The sequence below is a fragment of the Epinephelus fuscoguttatus genome, linkage group LG14, assembly GCF_011397635.1.
Source record: "Epinephelus fuscoguttatus linkage group LG14, E.fuscoguttatus.final_Chr_v1".
NCBI lineage: Eukaryota > Metazoa > Chordata > Actinopteri > Perciformes > Serranidae > Epinephelus > Epinephelus fuscoguttatus.
The window spans coordinates 26652515-26678557 of NC_064765.1; the positions used below are offsets into that span (position 1 = coordinate 26652515).

The 26043-nt window shown below is 43.4% G+C and overlaps 1 protein-coding gene across 2 annotated transcripts in view; it reads right to left on the bottom strand.

Moving 5' to 3' along the window:
- LOC125900765 (connector enhancer of kinase suppressor of ras 3-like) overlaps positions 1 to 26043 on the bottom strand; it is a 56334-nt gene that overhangs the window by 22240 nt on the left and 8051 nt on the right. For both annotated transcript variants that reach the window (XM_049595977.1, XM_049595978.1), the window contains exons 2-12: positions 16762 to 16925; positions 12222 to 12424; positions 10401 to 10488; positions 6636 to 6677; positions 5590 to 5709; positions 5346 to 5405; positions 3273 to 3341; positions 2991 to 3137; positions 1516 to 1640; positions 902 to 1089; positions 712 to 798 (exon numbers count right to left, since the gene is read on the bottom strand). In XM_049595977.1, the coding sequence (XP_049451934.1) occupies positions 712 to 798; positions 902 to 1089; positions 1516 to 1640; positions 2991 to 3137; positions 3273 to 3341; positions 5346 to 5405; positions 5590 to 5709; positions 6636 to 6677; positions 10401 to 10488; positions 12222 to 12424; positions 16762 to 16925 (1293 nt within the window). The remainder of the gene's footprint in view (positions 1 to 711; positions 799 to 901; positions 1090 to 1515; positions 1641 to 2990; positions 3138 to 3272; positions 3342 to 5345; positions 5406 to 5589; positions 5710 to 6635; positions 6678 to 10400; positions 10489 to 12221; positions 12425 to 16761; positions 16926 to 26043) is intronic.

Sequence of the window (26043 nt, forward strand, 5' to 3'; positions counted from 1 at the left end):
GGTTTCATACTTCTTAAATGTGAGAATTTGATGCTTTTCTTTACTTAAACCTCAATAAGCTATGGATTTTGTTGGTCAGATGTAACATTTGAAGACATCACCTTGGGCTCTGGGAAACTACACAGGGCATATTTCACTATTTTCTGATATTTTATAAATAAAACTGATAGATCAATTAAGAAAATAATGGGCAGATTAATCGACATTGAAAATACTTGTTAGTTGCAGCCCTAGTCCATTCAGTATGGGGCTGGAGAAAGCAGACAGTTAGCTTATCATAAAGACTGAAAAATGGGAAAAAGCTAGCCATAAATAATGTATGCTTTAATAATTAAAGCATATTTTAAAAAATATCTTTCGTGAGATCATATAATTGATGCAAGTGATAGTCAAGGAGGTCCTTAAGACTGCTAAAATATAGATCTTTTTATGTCTTTAAATAGTTGCAAATTTACCTTTATTGGGGGTTACGTAATAATCTTGATTCTACCCTAATATTGTTCCTCTAATATTCACTCTCGACAACATTCATGTGCTCAAATGTCACTTGTGAGACAGCTGATGTGCAGTGCAGTGCAGTGTGCTCAAAATTTGTATGAACCATGAGTATGCCTGTCAAAACATACAGACGTAATCCTTCAGCTGAGTTTCAAACGTGAATCTTGGAATAACAGGGGTTTAACCTGGAAGTGAAAGCATGTGTATACATACCTTTCCTTCCCTGTGTCCAGGGCTTAGCATATGGATCTACAATTCCAACACAGGTGTCCACTGGCATGGAGAGGGGCCGCGGCTTCCCTAGAGGCAAGAGTTTAATATTTATCAGTTGCATTGTTTTAGGATCATACTTTTTCTATAACCGTGGGTGGAATGTTTACAAGATGAATGATAAAGTACTGACCACGCGAGGACTTGTGCTCCCTCATTCTGGGCTGTATCACGTTGGCCTCGATGGGACAGCCCACGCTAAGCTTGTCATAATCTGCGATGGTGCAGCGTCTTCTGCTCTCCTGGTCCAGATAGGAGTTGGGTGACTCAGAGCCCTTTGGTCTTTTACTAATGCTGCAGAAGGAGTCTGTCCTCCCCTCACTGCGTGGAGAAACAGATGCTCATTTATTTATTACAACACAACATCCCACTACAGTTTACAGTACATTAGTACGATTAGTAAGAAAACAATGTTGTGTAACTCTAATTCCAATGAAATAAATAGGACAAAGCTACAAACTTTGTATTAAAATTCAGTCTCTAGCATTTTTTGAGTGAATGTGACCACGTTCTGTCAACTTCCTGGAGGTGGAAGATGAAACAGTCGTTGCATAAGGATTGTGGTGGGACTGGTGGGAGCAGAGTGGGCTGAAGACATGCAGAACAGAATGTGCAGTAGGAGGGGAGGGGAGGGAGGTTAGGCGGTCACGAGTCCGGGACACACTCATTATTATCCTTTTAGAACTTGTTGAATGAAGCTAAACTTCAGGAAATAAAAAGCTTGGCAGATATAAAGGGACAGCTCACCGTGGGGTGTATGGCATTGGAGGAGGAGGGGGGATGTACAAGTCCAGGATAGCCGGCTTCTCCTTTTTGGTTGATCCGTTAGCTGAGCCGCAAGGAGACTGGGCTCTGATCAAGGAGGAATTATTCTGAAAAAATACAGCACAGGAGATCAATATCGGTTTACTGCTGACAACAAATTAAGTCATCGCTTTCTGCTGCTAAAGACTAAATATGACTTGCTGGCAGCTGGGAGGAGTTTACCACAAGTGGTGAGACATTTAAGTGCTTATGTGTGTCTCCCCGAGTATAAACCTTCTTGTTTGAGGTATGGAAAGATTGTAAGTGAAGTCCAAAATAGCCCGCGAGACATGTACTTAAAACTGTACTCATTTACCACAGTTATGTTTCCCAGCACTCAACAACATTGCACCCTTGACTAGATGTACGACTCTTGCTCGCTGCCATTCTCACCAGACCTAAATGATATGTTTGATGATACTGTGTAGTAGACGTGATATATTAATGACAAACTTAACATCCGATTTGGGATCTCATGAATCATTTCCCCTTTTCCTTTTGCAAATAGCTCCCATGTGTACAAATTATACAGTATCACAAAGGCAGTGTCGTTCACCCCTGAATCAGGGTGTATGATTTGTCTTTGTTTTGCCCTCTGGAGCCGTATTATCTCAGATAAACTCAGATGTCTAACACTGATACCCCTGACTACTTGTTAAAACAAGATGCTGCTGATGATGTTGACATTGGCCACCTTTGTGTTGAGAGGCTCTTTTGTTGTTTTGAGAAACCCACTCTTATCTGATATCTTCTCATCTTGCCTTCTCAGGCTATAAAACAGCCTCTGCGTGATGAGACAATACCAGAGCCTGAAATTTGGTAGTCTTAGTTTACAACGAGCATATTGTCTCCCTGTCTATTAAAGGGGACTCAGGTGCAGAGATGTGTTTAAAAGCTAAGTTAAGCCTAATGTGGTCACATGAGGGAGAACAGCAAACTGGATTACAGTCACATAACCTTATTAGCACAATATTTATCGGCGACCCTTGACCTTTCTTTGAACAATGCACATTTAGGCTGTTTGCTCTGTAAAGAAAAAAAGAGGGTGAACCCAAATAACAGGCATTAAGTCCCATTGTCCTCTTTTGATGGCAACATCTGGCCAATTTCATTCTAATAGACCAGATACAATCTAACCAGACTCCAACACTGTTGGCTGGCAGCTTTATCTCTTAAGACCGAATGACATCATGGGACTTTGTTTGCTTCTGATGTCGTGCATGAAGAAAAACTCAATGCTGTATTCAATTCAGCCGGCAGCACTTTCAGGGTGGCTCTGTGACACTTGTCTGAACTTGTCGTTTCAAAACCAGCTCCCTAAAAAGCTGATAATTGGTTGACAATGACTAGACGTGCAGGCTTTTGTTGATCTTCCATAATGAAAGGAGGATGTGTGTGAGCTGTGTGTGTGCATGTACCTGTGGTACTGGGGGCTTCCAGCGCATGTTCTTGAGCGGGGCGGGGGTGAAACCTGTTGTGCCTGTGGGCCTCTTCTTGAGGAGTAGAACAACACCTTTGGGGTCCTCCCTCAGTTTGACAACCAGGTTTTTCAGCTGCCAGCCAACCTGATTCAAAGGATGAGAACAAACAAAAAAAAGACAACCTCCATTAATATTACATTGACATTTATAGTATGTACTCAAATCAACAATATGTATGGTCAAATATGCAGATATCAGCAGTTAAAAAAAGGTTCCTACCACTGTCTGCTGGTTGACCTGGATCACCTCATCACCAGCATGGATCTTCCTGGTCAGGTCTGCAGGTGACTAAAGCAAAAAGGTCAAAGCCTGATCAATGACTTTAAAGGAAAAGTGGGGTTGTATCAACTAGTTATCCACGGTCAGTGTATTACTTATAGTAGATGGTAGTCGGCACACTCCCAGTTTGGAGAAGCAGGCTGGAGTACCTCCAAGGAAACTAAGCAATGTAATGCTTTGGACAGGGGCAGCTGCAAAACATATATTAGCCACCTAAAAATAATCAATATCAGTTGAAGTGTACGCTTTATTCGGAATATTTTCATGTCTTTATCGTCTTGAGGCATCCCTTTCCGACAGGGAACTGAAGCTGTGACATTCATCTATGCTCTCTTCGGAGCCACCAAACTCCATTGAAAACAACTGTAATTTTACCTCGCAGGACCCAAGAGTTGTTTGTCTAAGGCTCTCGATCAGTTGGTTCGTTTGTGTTATTGTGTGACTTTGGTAAATCCAAACTAACCCTTTAAAACACCAAAGTCACACAATGACACACACGAACAAATCCATTGAGGCAGTGCTAGACCAGTAATTTCCCTGTTCTGCAAGATTAAATTACTGTTTTTGTCAATGGAGTCTGGTGGCTTTGAAGAGAGCAAAGATAATGGCTTCAGGTCCCTTTTGAAAATCTCTGTCTGATGGAAAGGTAAAGCTGTGAAAATTCTCAATATAGTAAGCACTTAAACTGATATTGATCTTTTTAGGTGGACAAAATATGTTTTGCTGCTGCCCCCCTTCACGGCAATACACTGCTTAGTTTCCGTGGCAGTACTCCTGCCTGCTTCTCCAAACTGGGGGCATGCTGACCTACTGTATGTATTCACTGATTATGGATAAGTACCTCATACAACCCCACTTCAAGAAAATCATAACTATCCCTTTAATAAAACATTAGCATTTGTGGCTAACACCTATTTTAACTAACTACAAAACCTTTTTGAAAGTAGAGCTACTTTAGTGCCCATCCTGCTTTTGAAAATCTCTATTCAAGAGCAAACATCTGATGAACAAACACTCTGAGTTCAAATCGTGAGAAAACACAAAGACTTTTGGCGTGTATGAATATCAGTTGAATTGTTTTTCCTGTCACACAGATGTCAAACGGGATTCACTAGTCATTATTGCTGATGATTCAGGTCCTGATTCACACTTAAGGACCGGAGGCGTGAGGATCTAACCGTGGCAGTGATGCTGGTGTGTTAGTCACAGACTGGTTGTCTCAGTGTGGTGGTAAGGTAGGACTTCTTTTTGTGGAAGCTGTTTGTTTCTGCACTCCAGTAATCGGTAAATGTCACAAACAATTCCCTTTGCAGATAAGCAGTTCTTAACTCCTTCAGATAAGTTGGTGTGTTCTCAGTGGAGGAGGAGGAGGAGGAGGAGGAGGAGGAGAACAAGCTGTTTTTTCAACCAATATCAGGAGCTCATTCTGAAGTGTGAAGTGCAGTAATATTGGAATTTCCAGGTTTGCCATATGGGACATATGGGTCATTCATATGATGTAACGCAATCTAAATGGCCAACTGTTACAACCAGTCTCTCTCACTACGATCTCAGAACCCACTGGCTATCATCTGACAACAATAAAGCCTCTGGGGGCGAGAGCCAATATTTCAGGCTGATCTAATGTAGCCAGCAGATATCCAAACCAAGATTTCCTTTTCCATGAACCAACCATTTCAGTTAATCTTTATAAACAGACATATATATTTTTAAAAAAAATTATGCAAAGCTAAATTGTCGTTGGAAACTATAGCAGATGGGTTCTGAGTTTGCATTTTGGCCATTGCCTTACATCTCTCGACACAGACTGTTTTCCTGCGTTCAAATGTGATTAGTCAACATAGCTCGGACTTTAAACGGAAACCAGAACACTTAGCAAAATCTTGTTCCATTGCCTACAGATTCTGCATACATATAAAGAATCTGTTTATAGAGAATACTGTATTTTACTGGTTAGCATGAGCGTGGGAAGGGGCAAATGTATGCTTGTGGTCAGCATATTGTCAAACTTACATGTTCTGTGGTTCCCGTGATGACATGTAACCCATCGTAGGTAGACTTGATGTACATCCCCTAAGGCACAAAGAAAACCCACAAGATTTTCAGTACAAATAAAACATTCCCAGAGGGAGAGACATGTATGACCGAGATGTGAGGGTCACAATTTGATACACATTGCATGCATTCCTAGCCTGCAGTCCCAGGGGGCAGATATTGTGTTTAAGAGTAAAAAAAAAAATCTCCCAGCATTCCTTACCAGACCCTCTCCCGGCTTGATATTGGTCAGCTGGACTTCCTCCAAGCAGGCCGACTGGCTCATCAGGGGGTCAGAGGTGGTTCTCACAGTCTGATCACAGATGTTGTTCAAAATCTTTGACTGAAGAGGTAAAGGCAAAAGAAAATTCATTAGTAAATAAAATAGGAAGCCAAAGACTAATACATTTCTCACAGTGATTATAAGCATTGTGCTTAATACTCTAATGGTGTATTTAATAACCACTGTGTGTTGAACAAGTTGGAACAAGTCAGGTTACACTGCTACTCGTGACACTCATGACGCATAGACTTTATCTTTCATCAGTTAGTGGCCTTACTCCCTGTGTACATGCCTTTGTGTGTGTATACTGCTCATGTTCAGTGCAAGGCTTAATGGGCTAAAAGGGACCATTAGTGTGCTATTAACTGAACATACCAGTGCACACACACAACACTGAAATCAGTCCTGTGCATGCCAGCCTTCCTCTTGCTCTGTCCCTTGCTTGTTTAAGGACAAAAACTGTCATTTGTCATCATTAGAGGGGGTCTTTTCTATGAAGTGTCCTCTCAGGCACATGCATTTTGTTTTGAACACATGCTGTACACTTTATGTGGAGCTGAGCATCCAACAAAGAAACGGTCAGAGAGGGACTTGGCTCTAATGTTGACTTCGTTTGGGTTGTCTGAGAGAGAGAGAGAGAGAGAGAGAGAGAGAGAGAGAGAGAGAGAGAGAGAGAGACAGAGAGAGACAGAGAGCTAGAGGAAGCCCAGTATTAGCCCAAGGGGTCTGGAGAGTGTCAGCAACAGGAAACATTGATTGATGGCTGGGGCGTATTAGAGCCGCCTCCTCTGCTGGCAATCCTATAGACGGGTCTGCTCCATTCACCCACAAAGCGGACCTTGCTACCGAGAGCATGTCACACAATCTCTTTGTAAAAAGACAAATACCCAAACGATCTAGCAGACCTCTTCCCCCCGTATGGGAACTTCAGGGTCTCGTTTAGTTTATATTAGGTGAAACAAAGAGGATAGATACAGTATACTTACAACTTCCAGGATCTTCTCTTCCATCTCATAAACACTGCAGTCCTGTTACAAAGAAGACAGTGATAACAGATTAGGCTTGTGAGCAGTAAACAACAGGGAAGAGGAAGACGTTAGTCAATGGCTTGAGAAGCAGAAAAAGTATAGGGGTTGGGTAAATACGATATAATCAGCATTCCAGATATAGAACTGAGAAAAATGGAGAACAGCCTCAAATAAACAGCTTTTAGGCTCAAATTACCTCTCTGCCTAAATTCTGGGGAAGCTATAATTGTATAATGCGCAGTGTGGTTCAGGACTATATTGGAACGTAAATACCATACTAACACTCATACAGCAAAAATGTGCAGATGACATGGTGGGAAACAATTGGCGAAAACATGTAATGATGTTCAGAAAGCCCTCATCCAAAAAGAGCTTTGGTTTTCTGCAAACACTTGAATGCATCACTGCTTTCCACAGTTAAAAAAGTGGGTGGGCCAGTGATGGCAGGGGTTCTTGAACTCAAATAAGACACAGTAGCGGTGATCTTGGTTGTTTGGGGGAAGGAACCGGCGATAAAATCTGCAAAGTCAGCTGAGAGACCAGCGTCCCCTCCAAGTGTCTCAACACAGCCCTCATAGACTGCAGCTGGACTGGCCACAGCTGAGGCAACAGCCTCCCCTGACAACTGTGTTGTTAGTGGTGAAAGGGCCCCTGGTAAGGTTGGGGGGGTGGGGGGGTTCACAGTGCATGCGGGGGGCCCCTGCCTGTTTATGAAATTGTCTCTATGTTGGGAATGCCCCAAGGGAAGCCATCTATCAAAACACAGGTGAGATGCTTCTGTCAAAACTAGAGAGCACAGCAGATCTACCTCAACAAGTCTCCTCTTTCTCCGGAGTCCCAACAAGCCGTTGTCAATGCATCATAAAGGGATACTGGTGCTGTGGCCTTCACAGTATTAGCGACATGCATGGGCATGTGCCATGTACAAAGCCAGCTCTGTTGCTCTTTGTAAATCCATTGTGCAGACAGCGAATGGGGGTCGCGCAAGTTTTTCCATATTTCCATAGCTTGCACATTCCAAAGGGCTAAAGGGGAGCATCTGTTTTCACATGCACATAGCTCGGCATACTGTTAATTTGTTTGCATTGACAGGATTTGCACGACTGTCTGTGGCCGAGAGCGATGGCTTCACGTTAAAGCAGGGTTCCTCCTAGGCTCCCTAAATATGACATGTGTTTGAGTGCCTGCGTAAAGGGCTAAGCTAATTTGGAAAAGTAATATACATGTGACTTTGCCTCATCTCCCTTACTTAAGGGGAAAAAATGAAAAGCCAATATAAACATTAAGTAGGAAAAAACAATTATAATAGGTTTCATTTGAAATATATTGGTCCCAAATGTGTGTTTTCCTACAATGTATTTTCTGAAGTCAGCCAAGAACTTATGGTGGTTTCTAAAAGAATTTGGCTATCCTTGCGTAAACACGCGTCTGCATATTTCTTTTAGAGACTGGCCCGTGTTTGGATGACTACACTGTTGACTGAGCCAAGAGGAATGAGCTAAAAATACATATTTTGATGTTTAGAGGTCGTGAAACAAAACAGTATCATTATGTGCTGGAGACAAGGCCTGGCACATCTCCGATCAAGCTCTGACATTTATGAAACATTTTTGTTGTTTCACAGTAGAGTACCATCGAATCACGTGAATACAATATCGCACATAATCCCTCTAAGATCGCTCTGTGGTATCCAAATGAATCCCATATCTTTGTCAAAACCAAAGTCTTTCTCGTAGACAGGAGCCAGATCGTAACTAAGCGCTGAGAGAGGCTGAGGGACAATTCTCTGGGTGTACTGATCCCTCACGTTATGGACTTGATCCCACAGCCGGTGTGGATCAGATGACTCTCTCTGTGTGCTGCTCTCTGGGCCTTTGATCTGCCACCGGAGCAGATTTGCATGGTCGAGCAATGAAGTGGATGAGAGAGAGGAGTGCTGGCACAGTGCAGGAACCCGGAGCGTAGCTGCCTTTACACAGGAGTGAAATAAAGACCTGACCTTCTGACATCCTATTATTCATAAGGTATTAATATATGATAGATAAATTTGTTTCGTCTTTGGCCTGCATGATGAAATCTGTTTTTCTGCTAAAAACAGAGACCTTTAATTTCATATCTGCGCCAGCAATCCAGGAGTGGGAAGCACAGATAAAAGAGACGGGGGATTGATGAAAAATGTCTTCTTTGAAAGAGAATGACCTCCACGCTGACGGGTCAGCCAAGATGGGTGATGCGTTCACAGTTTTATGGCCATGTCCCATTGTGTGTGTACACACAGGCTCCATTCAGGCAGAACACATAAATTGTGTGATCTGAAAAGCCCTAATTCTTGGCTGAAGTTCATGAACAAGCCGGGCAAACCTCACACTGTCCTCCCCCATCATAAAACTAATCACTGTAGCAGTGTCCTGTGCAACCTTTTTTATTAACCAGTGGCTCATACTCTGGCCTACATGTTATGAATAACAAAGGGAGTCTCAATGGTCCATAAAAATGAGAAAGGAAGCGAGTCTATCTGTCAGCTTAGATACTTAAATGGTTTGATGAGTTGGAAGTGAGACTCTTCATGAGTGTTTCTGTTACATGCATTGCTGTGAGCTGATTAAAAACAGAGGACCAATCTGTACCTCTCATCCTTCAGTTGTTGCAGGAAACTAAACTCTCCAGTCTTACAAGGCTCTTTCAGCACCTATCAGGAGTTTATTCTACACCATAACCTCCCCACTTCACATGGCAGTGTGGGAAATGTATACCCCCCCTTCTCCTGGATGGCCATGACCGAGACACCCACAGTAAATCACCAGAGGCGCTGAAATCCCCGACTCTGGCAAGGAAATAGGCACTCTGGGAAAGGAATTTATTTTGATGCAATAACCCTCTAAAAATGACACCTGCAGTCTCAGCAGCCACTTTCACTGGCAGTGTAAAATGAGTCGCTTACCGGGCCATGCTTAAATCAAACCCTTTAGGGAGAACAAATTGTGCATACAGGCTAATGGCTTTGATAGAAGAACAGGCCACTCACCAGCTCCCTTTGTTTAAGACATATGACCAAATCTTTGCTGGTTGCATGAAACTGTCAGAAGTAGACACCCAATTGTATCATGATGCAATGGCAGAGCAATGCTCTTCAGAAAGTTGTGAAATATAGTGAATGTAGGCTGATGCTCTGTTTTAAGCATTAGCCATCTATCTGGCAGTCAGATGGACCATCTCCTCATCCCCTGCGTTAAACCTACACGCAGGAAGCGCTTTCAGACAGTTTGCTCTCCCACTGCGAGCATCTTGGAGAAGTAAAAACAGGAACCACATGGCTGAAGGAGTATGGCAGCCTGGGGAATGTTGGCAGTCGCCTTTTAAAACAGCGCCAGCGGGTTTTATAAAAGTGGAAACACAAAAGCGACGGTTACCATTAAACGTCCCTGCACTAAAGGGGGTCTCCTCATTAGCCAGCATGGGGAGGAAAAGATCCCAAGAAAAACATCAGCATTTGCAATAATGTGCTCAGACTGCTGGCTTCAGGCTTGTGTCATGGCTGCCAGACCACATTTCCCATAACTCTCCTCTCCTACACTTTATCTTGCATGTCTGTGCCCCCGGGCTATGTGCTCAGTGGAAAAACCTATTGTGTGTGTGTGTGTGTGTGTGTGTGTGTGTGTGTGTGTGTGTGTTTCCCAGGGGCTATAGCTACATGTGTGCTGTTGAGCTAACTAGCGTGCAGACCTGTTGAACTGTGGTGGTGAGCTCCAGGCACAGCTGAATGATCTTGTTCTTGGTGGCTGTGAAGTCACTGATCCCTGTAAGAGGTGTCCTGCAAACAGACAAAGAAGGAAAGGGAGAATATTAGGAACCAGTGATGGACAGCAGAGTCAAGTTGAGCTTAGGTTACTCGTTCAAGCTGCATGACCGCATTAAAATGTTTGATATTAACCGCCAAAATGTCTAGTAAAAATGACCTGAGACAGAAACACAGGATCTGCACTCAGCGGCAGATATATTAGACACACCTTTAAAATCTAATGCAATCCAATGCAACAGCTCAGCCATTAAATCTACCTTCACACACACAATACTGTTCAGATTTGAATGACACTGTCAGAAAGGTATTCATTTAACCCTGTTTTTATTACTGACTGTAGTTTGCATTGGTGTTCAAATTAATTACATTATACTGAGAGGTGTCTCCGAGGGAGGACAAACATTGGAAACACATTTCAATATAATGCAGTCCTGTATAACACCGTCACTAACTATGAGTTCAGTAATAAAGATATAATTGAATTAACACCTCTTGGAAAGTTTCAACAAAACCGGCCATTATAAGCATCATTAACAAAGAATATGTGGCAGAGGTGTTGCACTGGATTGCATTAGACTGTATAGATGTACATAATAAAGTGGCAAGGCAGGATGTGTCTCAAGTGATTTACTGTGGAATCAGCTCGAAGCTGCTAACGCTACACTTCATAATAGACTCAGTGAACCTTGCTCTGATTGCTGTGTTTGGGTGACTGGCCACAGAAAGACTTGGTTGTCAGTCAAGAATGTCACCGCTCTGGCGCCATTTTATCTTCTTTTGTGTCTCTTTCCCCCTGACTCCATCTAAAACATATGCTTATGTACTACAGAATAGCTACCCAAACATCAGCCCCCAACCCTCTATGCATTTATTTTTTAAAAATAAAATGTCAGTGTGGGTCATTATATCCAGTTGTTCAGAAAACGAAACCCATATCATACCCCATGTACCCCATATCTTATATGTATCATCACACACTAAATCAGAGCTTTTGTTTCTTTCGACAGCACAAATATCTCAGTGAAAATGATCTAACTGCTTTAACATTGACAATTACTAAACTAAGATGAAAAATATACACAGTAGTAGCACATAATGACTTTAAAAACTAAATTTCAAAGTCAAAACATGTAATTTTTGCACAGCACTTCTAAACACTGTTACACTGCTCTCTCATCTCAACATCACAATTACCATTTAAATCGTGACGTCATCTTACCCTCTTTAGCCGAGCATGCCACAAAAAGAGAAGCTTAATTTCAGCCAGCTAACACTTAATCCTGGCAACCTGCTTAATATGCTCTGCTTTTATGGTGTGATGTGGAGCAGGTCACCAGGAGAACACAGGGGACTCTGTCAGCTCCGGCCTTAAAGCTCACAAGGGGGTTGCACTTCTGCTCTAAAGCTGTATACAGTGTTGATATGGCCAGACGTTATATTTCCCGTGCTCCATAATACAATATGACCCTGCACTATGACAGAGGAGGTCACAAACTCAATCCATTCATAGCCCATAGGTGTCCATCAAGGGCCAAAAACATTTTAAATAAGTCCCATGTTCCTCCTCAAGGTTTTGTCATATGTAACTATTCTGTTAAGTTCGACACTAAGTAAGGAGAACAACTAAAGTTACTCTGTATTTGTGCAGCTAGTTTAAGCAGAAGTCTTACGACAGCCCTTCTGTTATCTGGTCTGACTCAGAGTGCACAGGTAATTGGTGGTTTAAAAAAAAAAAAAGTTATTACCTGTCGAGCCAAGCCAGGAGGCTCTTGGCAGCGCCAATCAGCTCCACCACAGAGGTGAGGAAGTCGTTGGGTGGCTTGCGCGACATGCTCCCATCATACGCGGGGCTTTTCCTGCGGTCAGACGTGGCCATGTGCAGACTGTTGGTGGCAGCTCTCATCCTCACAACCAGATTCTTCAAGTTGTCCGTCTCTACCCCATAGTTCTGAAACGGAAAATCAATACAGCATTTTAACTAGGTCAGACACAAATGGAGAAAGCACACACTCATGATTGAAGCTGAAATAATATTTATTGCCAGTAAAAACTCAAGATCAAAGCAAACAATCCTTCAACACAGTCTAGACATGGGAGGTTCAACAGTGGAGTCTTATTCCCAGGACAACATGTTGTTTCCTGTACAATGGAGAGCTGTAATCACTTCTTTGACATATATCATTTAAGAAGACTTGTTTGTGAGGACAGCTCAGGCATGAAATTTCCCTTCCAGTCTGCAGGTTTGTTCCAGAGCGTGCAGGGAGAGTGTGCACGTGCCAGCACCTGATTCCTACCAAGCGGGGCAAAGTTTGCATTCTTGAGCCTGGGCTGTTTCCTGCTTTTGCATTCCTCCGATTTATAGGTTATTCACATGCACAAAGCGGCCGAGCTCTGCGTCTTCAAGGGTCACAAGGTACACTACAGATCAGCTATGCACTAAACCACCGTAGGGTGATGAGCTACAAAAGCGTGCCCATTTTTTTCTTGCAGGGTAAAGTGACACTGCGCCTGAGCACTTGTCAAATATTTATAAGAGCCTTGTTTTAAAGTCTTTGCAATGTTTTGACTGAATAAATAGGCTTGGGAATAATGTGTTGGTTAAAGGTAAGCAGGGAAAGGGTGGCCTGGCTCCTGTCCTGGTAAATATCAGCTTACATGGTGTTGCATCGCTGCCAGCAGTGCTGCTGTATGTGTGATGTGCCAGTAGCTAAATATGCTTAGCAAGGAGTAACACAGCACGTGATTGGGGAAACAACCGGGATCTGCAAGTGGTTAGTGTCTCCGTCTATTCTGCTGCCTCGCTCCAGCATGAGCTCAAAAAACATACAAATCATTCCACTTGTGTCATTCGAGGAATCACTGGAATAATTGGACTAGTTAAACAGTAGCTGTAGGCAGCCTTACTCACTGCACACTTGACATGAAATGAATTGTTAAAACATCATAAAAGATAAGAAAACATACTTAGTGAATATATGGGGGGAAAGGGAAATAAATCATTTAATGGTTTGGTTTCTCATTCAGTCATCCACACAGTGAAAGTAGAACTGTAGCACAAAGGCAGTGCGTTTTCTAGATCAAACATCTCCTGGCTTTTTCATTAGCAGGCTAATCACACAGTCACAGCAGTTCTAACTGGCCCACAGATGTCCAGCGAGCTTTTGTCCCACACTGCCAGCTGAGCTAAAAACCATGTCTGAGCGAAAATCTGTGCTTCCAGTAAAATGCAATTTTTCATTCCCATAACAACAGTTTAAGCCAAATTTACATTTCTTCGGTGCCTTTTTATAGACATTCAGTTAATCTAGAATAAAGATGGCAGAGGCTTTTTTGTGTAGACCCTAGTTGGGGCTCTTTGAAGAGACTATATACTGGTATAAGTGTCCTCGGGAGAAATGGAGAACGGCTATCATAACACAGCACTTCCTGCCCTCGCTGCAGGCATTACATGGATCTGACTTGACTATAAAAGATACAAATGTCTGAAGCCTAGAGTGTGCGCATGTTTGTGTCTGTTGCTACAATGTGCCATGGCTGCTGAAGACTGTTAATTTGTGCGTGATTATCATGTGATGCTGGCCTTGATTGGGTCGCTGGGGCCTGAGAACAAATAAAGAAGTGTTGGGTTTCAACATCGCCTCTGCAGAAGCCATCACAGCTCAGAGAAGTCCAGTAAAATTAATTTAAACGTTCTCTCTTTGTCCCTAGACAGCAGTTTGCTCTTGATAGCTTAGAGGGGGAGGAGGAGCATGAGTATTGATATTTCCTAAAGGGCTTTATGTTAGGTCATTGATCATCATGATATAGGTTTGAACCTGCTGACAGGACAGCTCAGGTCCCTGAAATATGAAAATCTCTATTATGTCTGTACATGCTTTTACATTTAAAGTTCAAGAGCAAAGCCTTGCAGCAGAGTGTCTCAAGGATGAATGTGGCTGCAGCAACAGGAAGTGTCTGACCTAACAGTAAACAAAAAGACAGAAAGTCTGGGGAGAGTGTGAGAGCTTGTGGGGGTTTTGGGTGCTGGTGGCCTGCGTTCCTGTTGGTAGCAGTGACCTTGACTCAGTTAAAGCTAATTGAATCGGGGGCCTCACTTCCTCCCACGGGGTCTGTGGAAGGCCGAGGCCTCATTCTTAATAAGGAAACCCCTTACAGACAAAAGACATTTAGCCGGACTGCTACAGTGAAAGGTGAGAGGTTGCTCAGAGTCCAGCATTCCTGGTCTTAAGTTCCAAAGGACAGAGAAGGAGGGAATAAATACAGTGTGCCGAATACTCCATCACGCATGCAAACACACACACACAGGCACTCTCTTACAAACTAGCAGCACATTCTGAGAAGGATGATAAAGATCACATGCAAGGAAAAGGGTCTACTTAAAATAACAAAACCATGCTGAGGAAGCACTTTGTGGGCCAAATTTATGAAGCCGCTCAAGAGGAAAATGGCTTAAGATTTCACTGCCATGATGTCAAGGCTCTAGGGGTGAACAAAAATCTGGGCCTGATTACTATGATGGTATAAGAGGTTATGGACCACAGGATGGACCATATGGTACATATTCTGTGATGAGTAAATCTATCAAAACAAAAAAGGCAACCGTGGACTATATGTGCCGAGTGCTTCCAGGTGTCCACAGGTAAAGGCATACTGTTAACAGGTAAAGAACAGCTTGCCTAGCTTAGCTTTTTCTAAGGGCCCTGACACATCAAGCAGATGATCGGCCGTCGGTCAGTGTTAGGTCAATGGTGAGCGTCTATTGCCCTAGGTTCTGCTGTGCATCCTGGACCATGGAGAGTTATTACCTCTCACGCAGGCACAGAACATATGTGCTAGTTGGCCATTGGCTGTTGTCTTTGCGCTGTGTTCAAGTACAACTTTTGGGCTGAGACAAAGGCAACATGAGGCAACCAAACAGTTGACCTTCATTGCCACTAGTTCTTTGACGTTGGTTTGGTGTGTCTGGGCCTTACCTTGCCCCAGTTAAATCTCTACAACTTGGTCCTCGAAGAATCTCCAGGCATAGATTTCGAGATTGTAACTACAAGCTGCCATGTAAACTACTAGCTCAACATGTGACCCCTAACACAAAGGAGCCATGGAATGATGCATGCCAAATGACGACAGTTGTTTCTAACCGCACACTAAATCGCACATGTGCTTGCTTCACACAGGCGACGCGCACAGCTTCAGTGTGCTGAGGTGGCAGATGACTGATAAAGAAATCACATCTTTTAGAATCATAAAATGCATTAATCTTCAGCAATCTGACCCACAGCTTTCAGATCAGCATTGATGCAAAATGTCGCCTCATTTGGGAGAGAGGAGAATGAACTTTTTTGTTTCTGCAGGGTAAAAATAACTATGCCCCGAACGATTAATGTAAAGCGTTTTAAGAGAGTATAAAGGCAGAAATGCTGACACTGATCAAAACACAGGGACCACAATCTGGGACGTTTATGGCACAGGAAGTGATAAAACTCCAAATCGATCCCATCTGCTGGAAACCTGGTTCTCTTTCAGTTGGAGCATGGATGCTTTTCATCACTCTTTTCGTGCTCACTGGTTGTATGCAGATATATTTTTGCTGGCAGTGCTTCTGGAAGCTATGATGATTGACAAAGGGGCAGCTGGTTCGCTCCCAGAGTGACTAAGAGGAGCCAAACGGGGGGAGCTATAAATGAACCAAGAAAGATGGCTCAGGTGAGTCAATGGTTGCGGCAGTAAGAATGACTTGCCTGACATTTCTGTTTGTTTAAGAGAGAAGTTCCTTGTGTGTCTATGTATTTTGTGAGTGAAGAAGACTAAAGATTTAAAGGAGAATGGGGAGAGAGGTCTTATCTATTGAACAGATCAAACTGTTAATTGTCGCTGTGTGATTACCATTAACTGCCTCTAGTAACCTCCAAGTGTCTAACTGCCAAATCGAGCCCAAGGCCACTTAGATCCATCTCTCCTCCTCTTGAGTGACACTGCTGTTCCCCAATGTCCTCGTGCTTGCTTCGTGTGTTGTTGTGCCTTTGCACCCTGCTGAGCTGTGTGAGAAATGAAGAGCCTTTCTGCATCGCTGGGTCCTTTAGCTGCCGAACCAGAAACTACAGGCTGGGTTTTAGTGAATGTGAACACTGAGAGCGAGGGGGGGAGGGACAATGACCAAAAGAGAGCCCCTGCTTTGTAGCAAATCCTTCCTGAAGATACAGTTCCATCCCACGGTCATGCACTGTATCTAGATACACATCACATTAGCCACACACACACACACACTGGTAACAGAGATCGACTGACCAGAGCACAGAGTAAATCGACAGCCTCCAGCACCAGTTCCTGGTGTCCAATCCTGGCCACACCAAGCTCCTCCAGGTCTTGATGTGTGATCTTCAGTAGCTGCTCCCCACTGATCTTCTCCCGCTCAAAGTTGCTCACATATTGCTGCAGGCTGTCGTCCAGACCTGGACACAGAAGATGAACAAAGCAAACAGAGGGACTCATTAGACAAACATTGAAAATACACAACAGTCTGCTACTTCAGAAAGGTTCAGTTCAACTGTCATTTTCAAGATCTTTATGCCCCAATGGAAAACCAAAAATAGAATTCAGCCGAACTACTGTATCTTTATTAGCATGTGCCCTAAAAACAGGTGGGACTGCTATCTTTGCTAGACAAACACACCATTAACAGAGTAACAGTTGAGACCTTTAAGTCTGTTGGGCTGGTTAAACAATGGAAGGCTATATTTGTGAGTGTATGGGTGTGTGTGTGTTTCAATAAACGGGCCAGTGTCAGGGGCGTCCCCTTGCTACTATTTAGAGCAGCAATAACAAATGAGTGACCGTTACACTACCAACTGCTCTGGTCATACCAGGATGTAACTCACACATGTGTGATGTAGGCTTTTCTGATTCTGTAGAATAAGTAATATTGACGAGAAACAAACTCATAAACACACCCTCCCTATGCACGCAATGTGTGGCTCAGCGGATCTTTAAGTGGTGTTAAGACCAGATAGTTTAAAAACAAGCCTTTGTGTGTTTGTGTAGCTGTGGGTGTAGAAGTAAACGCCGTCTTTCTCCCCATCAAAGAGCGCACAGAGAGGGGGCAGCTGCAGATACATGGCCCTGTGCCCCGTTTTCTAAAAGACCTGTCAGCTGAAAGACACACTCGACTCCCTCTAACCGTGCCTCACACTCTCCCTCACAAGTAATACTCTTCAGTGTGAGGGTCTGGCCGATCCAATTTCAGTTTGATATTCAAGTCATAGAAAGCTTTACTCTTAAAGGAACGTGTAACTCAACAGTTGATAACTGCATCCATATAAAATGTAGGGCGTGTAGATATGAATGAAGACCTACAGGGTGTGTTCCGTGGTCACTGAGCCATTTTTGTGATTGGCACCTCATGTCTTCATGCCTCTGTGACACTCTGTCTGTACATGTGTTGCACAGAGTATGCAAAGCAGGTGATACTGTATATGTGTGAGTGTGTGTGTGGATCGTGGTAGTGAAATGCTAACCAAACAAGATTAGATTGCAAATATCAGAGCATCAGGATACATAAAAAGTACACACTGTACATACTGCTTCAACATGTTACATGTATCAGCGCACGTACATGTTCAACCTGAAAACAAACATGTTTTTTTTGCCAAAGTTAGTACAGTATTGATTATTTTATGTTAGAGATTTTTGTTTCTTTTATGCTCTATGTTCTCTCCTCACTGGTTTGAAGTAGGCAGGACCATCTTCCTAAAAGAGGCACTGTTATGCATGCAGTGCATGCTAAAAACAGGGAGCGAATAGTTGAATCTTGGTATGTACACCTAAATGTTATCCAAACCTTAAAATTCTGATTCGGTTACAGCCCTAGGATGAACAGACGTCAGTACGGTGCTAATCCTTCCTGAATTCATTCATTGGCAACAAATAAAGAACAGCAGCCAAGTTACTTGCATTATGATTCCCTGATTTTCTGGTACTGCAGCCCTTTGAGACACATTTATTGTAGAAATTGACATCACAGTACCACCACACATTGGGATATGCTGCATTGTGGAGCCCCTTGGGCTCACACTACCTACAGAGGATTTCCTTCAAGGCCATTAAAATTCCATTATGGCATCAAAGTTCAGTTATGACAGTGTTTTCAATCCTTGAGAAAATATCTGTGAGAGCTCAACTCACCTCTACTGAATCAAAGGGAAATTCCATCATGCCTTGTTAACCATTAGCCGCCACACAAGTCAAGTCCAGTTAGGCTCATTGGATTTTTCTCATTCCTTGGCATGCTAATTCAGAAGACTTCAGAGAATTTTGAGCTTAACCCTTGACTGGCCAACAGCGAGGAAATCCGCTTCACATTGTAAGACTTTGAGGGACTGAGTACTGGCCTGAACCCACAACAGCACAATCACAAGCCGAACACAAACACTGGGCCGGTCTCTTAATGCCATCAGACAAAAACAAAGACTCAGGCTCAGAGAGGGCAACCTTTCTCCTTCCTGCTGTGTTAAAAAGGCATTTCCTGTGGGCTGGTGCCACCCTCCTCACCAACCAGAAGAAAGGACTGAAGGGGAACTTGTGGTTCAGTTTACAATAAGACTGGCTGAGGCTTACACTGTGTTGTTTTTTTTTTTTTTTAGCTCTCTTGTTCTATAAAACCCACACAGACGGACTAGATATGGGAAAACAGTCTGGAAAGAAAATGTGGGAGGAATGAATCTGCACCTGCTAATCGATAAATGTGAGGCCACTCACTTTCATCCATTCATTGGCAAGTGTTTTCCTTCCCACACATCCTATTCCTGATCCTAGAAGTATAACCTCTGAGAGTCTAGAAATTCCAGGTCACTCCTGGGTCCAAACTGATCTACATTAGCTTTGAATTGGAACAATTGTAAGTGCGTTTACGTTCATTAGAGGAAAAGACCCACCACTTGTGTGTTGCCAGTGATTGAGGATAAGGATGAATGTGTGCTACAAAGAAAATATATTACTCTGCCACTGAATTCAGGGGCCCTAAGAGGAAGGTAGCACTGCAGTCTTTCCCTGTGGACTCAACTATTGACACCTTGTGAATAAAAGAGGGGTGTCCTTACAGTTGGGCTTATAAAACATTTATTGGGCCTGGATCAATGGCAGCTGGGGTGTGCATGTGTGTGCGAGACTATCAATTTTCATTAAAGGTAGAGTAACCAGTAAAGAAGATAGAGTGTCATGTTATTGTGAATTGAGCAAAGGGGGAGGCACAAGGGAGGACTGTGTGAATGCTCTACAAAAGCCTGCGCAGGATGAAACGCTTTGGAGGACTTTTATGGCCTCTGTGAACCACTTGGCAAATGTTCTCAAACCAGAGTAAGTGTGTGTGACACAAAGCACCAACGTCAGATGCATCGCATCGCCCGATAGCTGGACAAACATCCAGTGCCCTCCAAATTTCACTGTGATTACAAGTTGATACAAAGAGTACTGAAATGTCATGACTAGTTATACTAACAATAGCACACATGAAAGCATGGTCCTGCAATGTTCCAATAAACACAAACAGTTTATTTCGCTGTACATCTTTGTATTATGGACTGTTAAGGCCCAGACACGCAAAACCAACATCAAAGAACTAGTGGCGGGGCGAAAGCAATTGTTGCATCGCTGCACACTGCCTGTGTCTCAGCCAAAAGGTTGGACTTGGACACACCACAAAGACTACAGCCAACTGCCAACTAGCATGTATGTTCTGTGCCTGAATGAGAGGAAATAACTTCCCATACCAGCAGGCAGTTGTAGTCTGTTTTGGTCATTCAAAAAGGGAAACCACAAGACCGATAGGACGAATTCAAGATGCTAGTTAGCCAGTTAGCTCAATGACAACACAACCTGATGATGAAAGAACAAAAGATATTAACTGTGGGCTAGCAAAAAAAAATCCCACGTGTTTATGTGCTTTACTTGCTTTTGTTTCTCTTCTTGTGCACTGCAGCTGAACTGCCAATCAGAGTGATTATATTCACCAACAGGTTCTGCCATTTCCAACTCAATTCAACATGCGCAATCAGCTGAAAAAGAGCTGACAAGGGCCGACTAGTGCCATTGGTGCGGGACACACTGCAATAACTGGGGAGAAAAGCACTCACCAATGGCCCGACATTGACCAACAGCCAACCATTGGCTTGGTGTGTCAGGGCCAACATCACCTTAGGATATAGGGAATGATGGAGCATTTGGACTGTTTTGACATTTTATAGTTGGAACAAGAAATCAATTAATGAAAATTGTATTAAGAACCACCTGACAGTTTCACTGTGCATGACAAACTGATAGAAGTTAAGCATTTTAATATAGTTCCAGTTTTCACATATGGCTAAAAAAGACCTTCCCTGCATGAGGAAGAAGAGGGCGTCTGAATGAAATCTGTCAAAGTCTGTGCCCAATAAACACAGAGAAGGAGGTGAGTGGTAAATGCCAGCATGTGTGTCTCAGTACAGCATCTGCTGTTCAGTGTGGGGTCTCTGTTACCACCCACCATCTCCCATTCAGTAAACAATGATTACGTGTAGAACAGGTTGCTAACACAACAGATTCAGTGTATAGACGCATGCTAGTACGCACACACACACACGCAGGCGTATTTTGGACAGCTGGGAAAGCAACAACCCCTGATATTCCAGTCTGGATGCAACAAGTGCAGCCAGGCCCTGTTGGAGGCCTTCGAGCTCTGCAGCCTACTTAAAGGCTGTGTAAGAAGACATTTCTGGCAATGTAAACAACAGAACCCTTCCGCCTGCAAATGGCTGGGCTATTCTTGTCGCAATCTCAACATTTCCCATCTGTACAGACGCATAAAAACGGCAGATTGTGTTTAATGTGGCCAAGCCCGAGACTCGTGTTTCTATGTTGAAAAAGTAATTAGAACAGGTTTGTACATGAAATCTTACACAAGTTCAGCGCTCTGTCTGATCTATGATCAATTCTGATCAACAATGCCTTCAATGCGGCTTTAGGTTGCCAACTTTTCGTTCTCAGGGGTTCTATTACACTAGAAAAGCACGAAGAGTCTTTCACCTCCTACAGAAAGAACAAGCTCCCTCCTCTTCACCTCCCCCATCTTTCAACCCCTCCCTGTGCTCCCAGCGGGAGCTGTAGCCACCCTGTGACGCACACACATAAACAGGGACACACACACACAAACACACACACAAACAAAAACCAATATCCCCACTGGGGTGGCCAGTGGGAAAGCTACTGGGTGTAGAATAGCAAAGCCACTGTAACTCTGCTGTCTTTATTTGTCAGCCCGGCCTCTGAACCTGCGGGGAACGGTCAGGAATTTGACTCATTGTTCTCCGCTGAGCAGCTCCATTGTGGGAATTCACAGCGCCCTGGCACAATGGTCCCTGGCTGGACCAGGCCGTGCTGTAATTAGAAAGAAAGAAAAAGCTCCTCTCGGCGACTGCTAAGCTATCCTCTAATGCATGACTTCACAGGGCAACAAAGCCTGTACACACACACTGGACTGGCTCTTCCAGTGGGAACTGGAGATAAGAGTTACACAATGATGATCTACATCTCTCCATCAAGCATGTTGTGTCCTCATCTGAGAACAGTATAGAACATTACAGCTTTCTATGAGACTCTTCTCTCTATTGGCAGTTATTTCCAAGATATTCCTGCATCAAGTGAAACTGAACAGGAGATAGCTTTGGATACTGAGAATAAATATCTCTGACAGCTCAACTGGTTGCGACCCTGTGCCACCCATGTTTTAATCTTATCATTGCTTCCTCCAGCTAACAAAGAGTGTTTCACATCATGTACCCTAATCTTAAAAACAGACTACAAAATGGCAGTGACGTGTCCCGAGTGGGCTTTCTAAGTGAGGAAAAAAGCAGCTGAGCTGTTAGTCCCTGCACAGGCAGACAAAAGCAGCTCTGTCTCTTACGGGGTGATGGACGATGACTGATGAGAGAAAAGGGGGTCAAGGTTCGCGGGCTGTCGTGGTTGAAGCACATCAGCAACTATGAGTGCCAGCCTCTGGGCTCAGTTAATCCTCATCTCTAGCAGCAAACAACCTCACATTGCTGGTAACCTTTCAGATTTCAAGTTTAGGGGGTATTGGAGGGGGTATAAACAGCTTGGTTGATATTGACTGAAGCAAGGTGAGAGGTGACGTCTGCAGGTGAAGCAGATCAGAGCATGTCACGTGACATGATACATGATGGTTCTAAACAGATCACAGGGTAGAGGAAAAACAAGACAGAGTGAGAGAGACAGATAAAACAGACTGCTGCAGGCACATTACTGTCTTTGCTAACCTGCATCACCAAAAATAGTTGTTGCTTAAGCTCAGGGCGTGGAAAAATAACTGAAAAACTGGTTGTCTGGGTCACTGAGTTTGCGACCAGAAACATAATTTACATTTCCCTGTCAGACTTCTCAGCATCAAACATGTGGGCTGTCCTCTTTTACCACTGTTCATTAAAGTTAAGTTTAACATGCAGTTCTTCCACACAGGGCCATGCCTCCTTGCAGGCTGACATTCCCTTAAAATTTAGGATTCTTCAGTAGGTTAGCAGCACATATATTAATAACACAGAGAGCTTACATCCTGATAGAGGGGAAACCTAGATAATAAATTGCAGTATTATCCAGGATAATGACCCATGTAAACATGTTCACCTGTATCACATTGGTTTCCATTGCAATGGAAACCAATCTGATACAGGTGAAATCTTGTCACGGTAGAAAAAGCATGGGTGCAATTAATAATTTTAAAGTCCTACATTTTGCTAAATAGGCATATTTGCAGTCTGGCAGAGTTAGTTAACAAGACTGATGACACTCTCATATCTGTCCATTAAATAAGACTGTAGCCAGAAGCCGGTTAGCTTACCCTACCACAAAGACTTGAAAAAGGGGGATACAGCTAGCCCGGCTCTGTCAGATTGATTCAGAATTGTATTTCCTGTCTCAGCAACCAGCGAGACTCTAGGAAGTTACTTGCCTAGGTCTAGACCTTGAAATCTGCCCACACCACCAAGTTGTCTGGCACTGTACCTAAAACAGAAGTTTCTCTGTTCAAACATAAAACAATCAGATGAGTGCTGTGTGGGATTAACATTTCGGCAATCAGTGCTACAGGCAGGACTTACGCCGTTGTCAAGCATTGACAAATGTTGCGCCGGAACTAATTAGGAAAAGAACAACAATGGCGAGCACTATAGACAAGAAAGACGTGGCTATCAGTGCTGTTCTAAATCGCCATGTCTTCACAATATTGCCCAACATCGAAAGTTTGCTCCGGTCCACTCTTAAAACTCTGACATAACAAGTATGTTGCCATGACTATGCATGAGTGTGGACTTAAAATGATGTAGCATTCAGATGGCTACATTGGTCTCTAGTTGTTAGTTAGGGAAAATCCAATCCCACTCCTCCACAGAAATTGTGGGATTGGAATGCAAAGTCAGACTTCAGATGGAAAAGGAGTGTAGTTGACTTTTCTGTCTGATGTCAGGAAAAGAAGTAACTGGGTGTTGCCTAGAAATAGTCTGATACGTAACCTAAATTGTCAGTTTTGCACTTTGTATTCTGTAGTTAATAAACAAAATGAGATATGTTAATGAGATGAGTTAACTGGTGAGCTTTAGAGGTGCTGGTAGGGGGATTTTGGTAACGGAGTAAGGCTAGTTGTTTCACCGTTTCCAGTCTTTGTGCTCAGCTATGCTAGCTATTTCTTTAATAATTTCTCTGTTCCATTAAGGTGATTCATTAAGCTATGCCAATGAGCCAGCATGCACAATACCAGGGTCATGGAAGTTAACACCTGACTGTAATGCAGCCCTGATTAAGAATATTCACCACACCTGTGCTTCTGCTGCTATGTCTTGCCAAAATGTCTGCAGTAAAATCTCCCAATGTATTGTCTTTGTGTTGTTGTGGCTTGTATATTTATAACTGGTGGTAAACACAGACAGATATTTAATTTATTCATGGGTACACCAGCACAGGGATATTCAAGGACAGATTTGTAAAGCTGCAATGTAAACACTCTATCTTTCTTGAATAAGACATGAGTCAGTGTCAGTGACACTGTGTGCAAGTAAGTGAACCAATACCTAATTGTAGGACAGGGGCAGGGGTTGGAGCAATAACCTCTCAGGCCAACGTCAACACCCATCACTCTCCAGCCAGTCGGCCGCCCGGCAGGCCACGCTGCAGCTCGTTACCACTAGCATAAACACCCACTAAAGAAAGCAACAAAGACCTCAAAAAATGTCTCAAACACCCCCCTCCTTCTCCTCTCAGTCCTGGTCCTGCTTCTCCACCCACCACAATCTTTCGTCTTTCCTGGCCCCTCCAACGTTCATATTGTTGCGGTTCCGCCTGTTGACAAGTATCCCAAGATAGTCACAGTCTTTGTGTCTTGAAAATGCACAATACAATGGAGACTGTCACTTTCGGAATTTGGGAATGGTCTAGTTTTTTTTCCCGTTTTAATCACAATAGGTGTTAAATCAGAAGCAATAAGGACCCTCTCTCTGTACGGCCTGAGAGTCACAACTGAAATGTTGCATAACAGAAAACACTGACTTTGCTACAACATATACATCATTCCCCTGAAACAAAACTATGATTAAAGACTGTCGTTCTTTACAAAGAGACAGAATTGGAGGGAAAAGCGCAAACAGCGGAGAACAAAGGCAGAGACAGAACAAGAAAAGGAAAGTCAAAAAAAGAAAATGACAACTTTTACGAGGCGACATCCCCCATCGAACTTAAGTTCAAAGTCATAGCCAACAAAACACAAACAGGTCATAGGAAAAAAAGGGGAACTTTGTTTAGCGCTTTCATCCATCACATGTATGGTGTATGATCAGGGTGGCCCTACACCCTGATTACAGAGCAATTTACCAGCACCATAATAGCTGCCTATGGAAACCACAATTAAGATGAACAAGGTTTGGGGGAGGAAATGCGCCCCACTCATTTAGTTTGCCATGGGAATAGTGTGCTAGCACTAACCCTGCATGTGGGCATACTTTCTTGCAGAGCCAAACTTTGCATCCATTGTGCCATTATGTCGTATAATAATGTTTTTTTGGCTCTTATGAAACTTAAAGATTTGACAGACAGAAGCAAGCTGGTAATTAAACTAAAGAAAGCTTCATGTCGCCCCTGGTTCAAATGGTTGAGTGTAGTACTTGCGCCATTCCTAATGTGGATACGCATAAGCATCTTTGGATAAGAGCCTGCTAATTGCCATAAATCTCCCGGAGGGTAAATCCCCCCTCAAATCTTGTTAAAAAGCCTGGCTGAAAAAGTCGAAAGAAAGATCCCACTGCCAAGCCAAGCAGAGGATTTACTCGATCAAAACCGACAGCGGGTCCATCTCTGACCCTGGCACAGTGGAAGTCCGTTCCTCGGCTTGGTCTGTTTACACGCAAATCTGAGCCTGCCTGCTTCCTACCCAGACTAAACCCAGCAAGAGCACTTTGCAGTGGCAGCGCAAAGGGCTGCTGGTGGTCACCCCCTCAGCCACAATGGTTGCCAACAAAGAGCTGGAGCATTGGCTGCAGA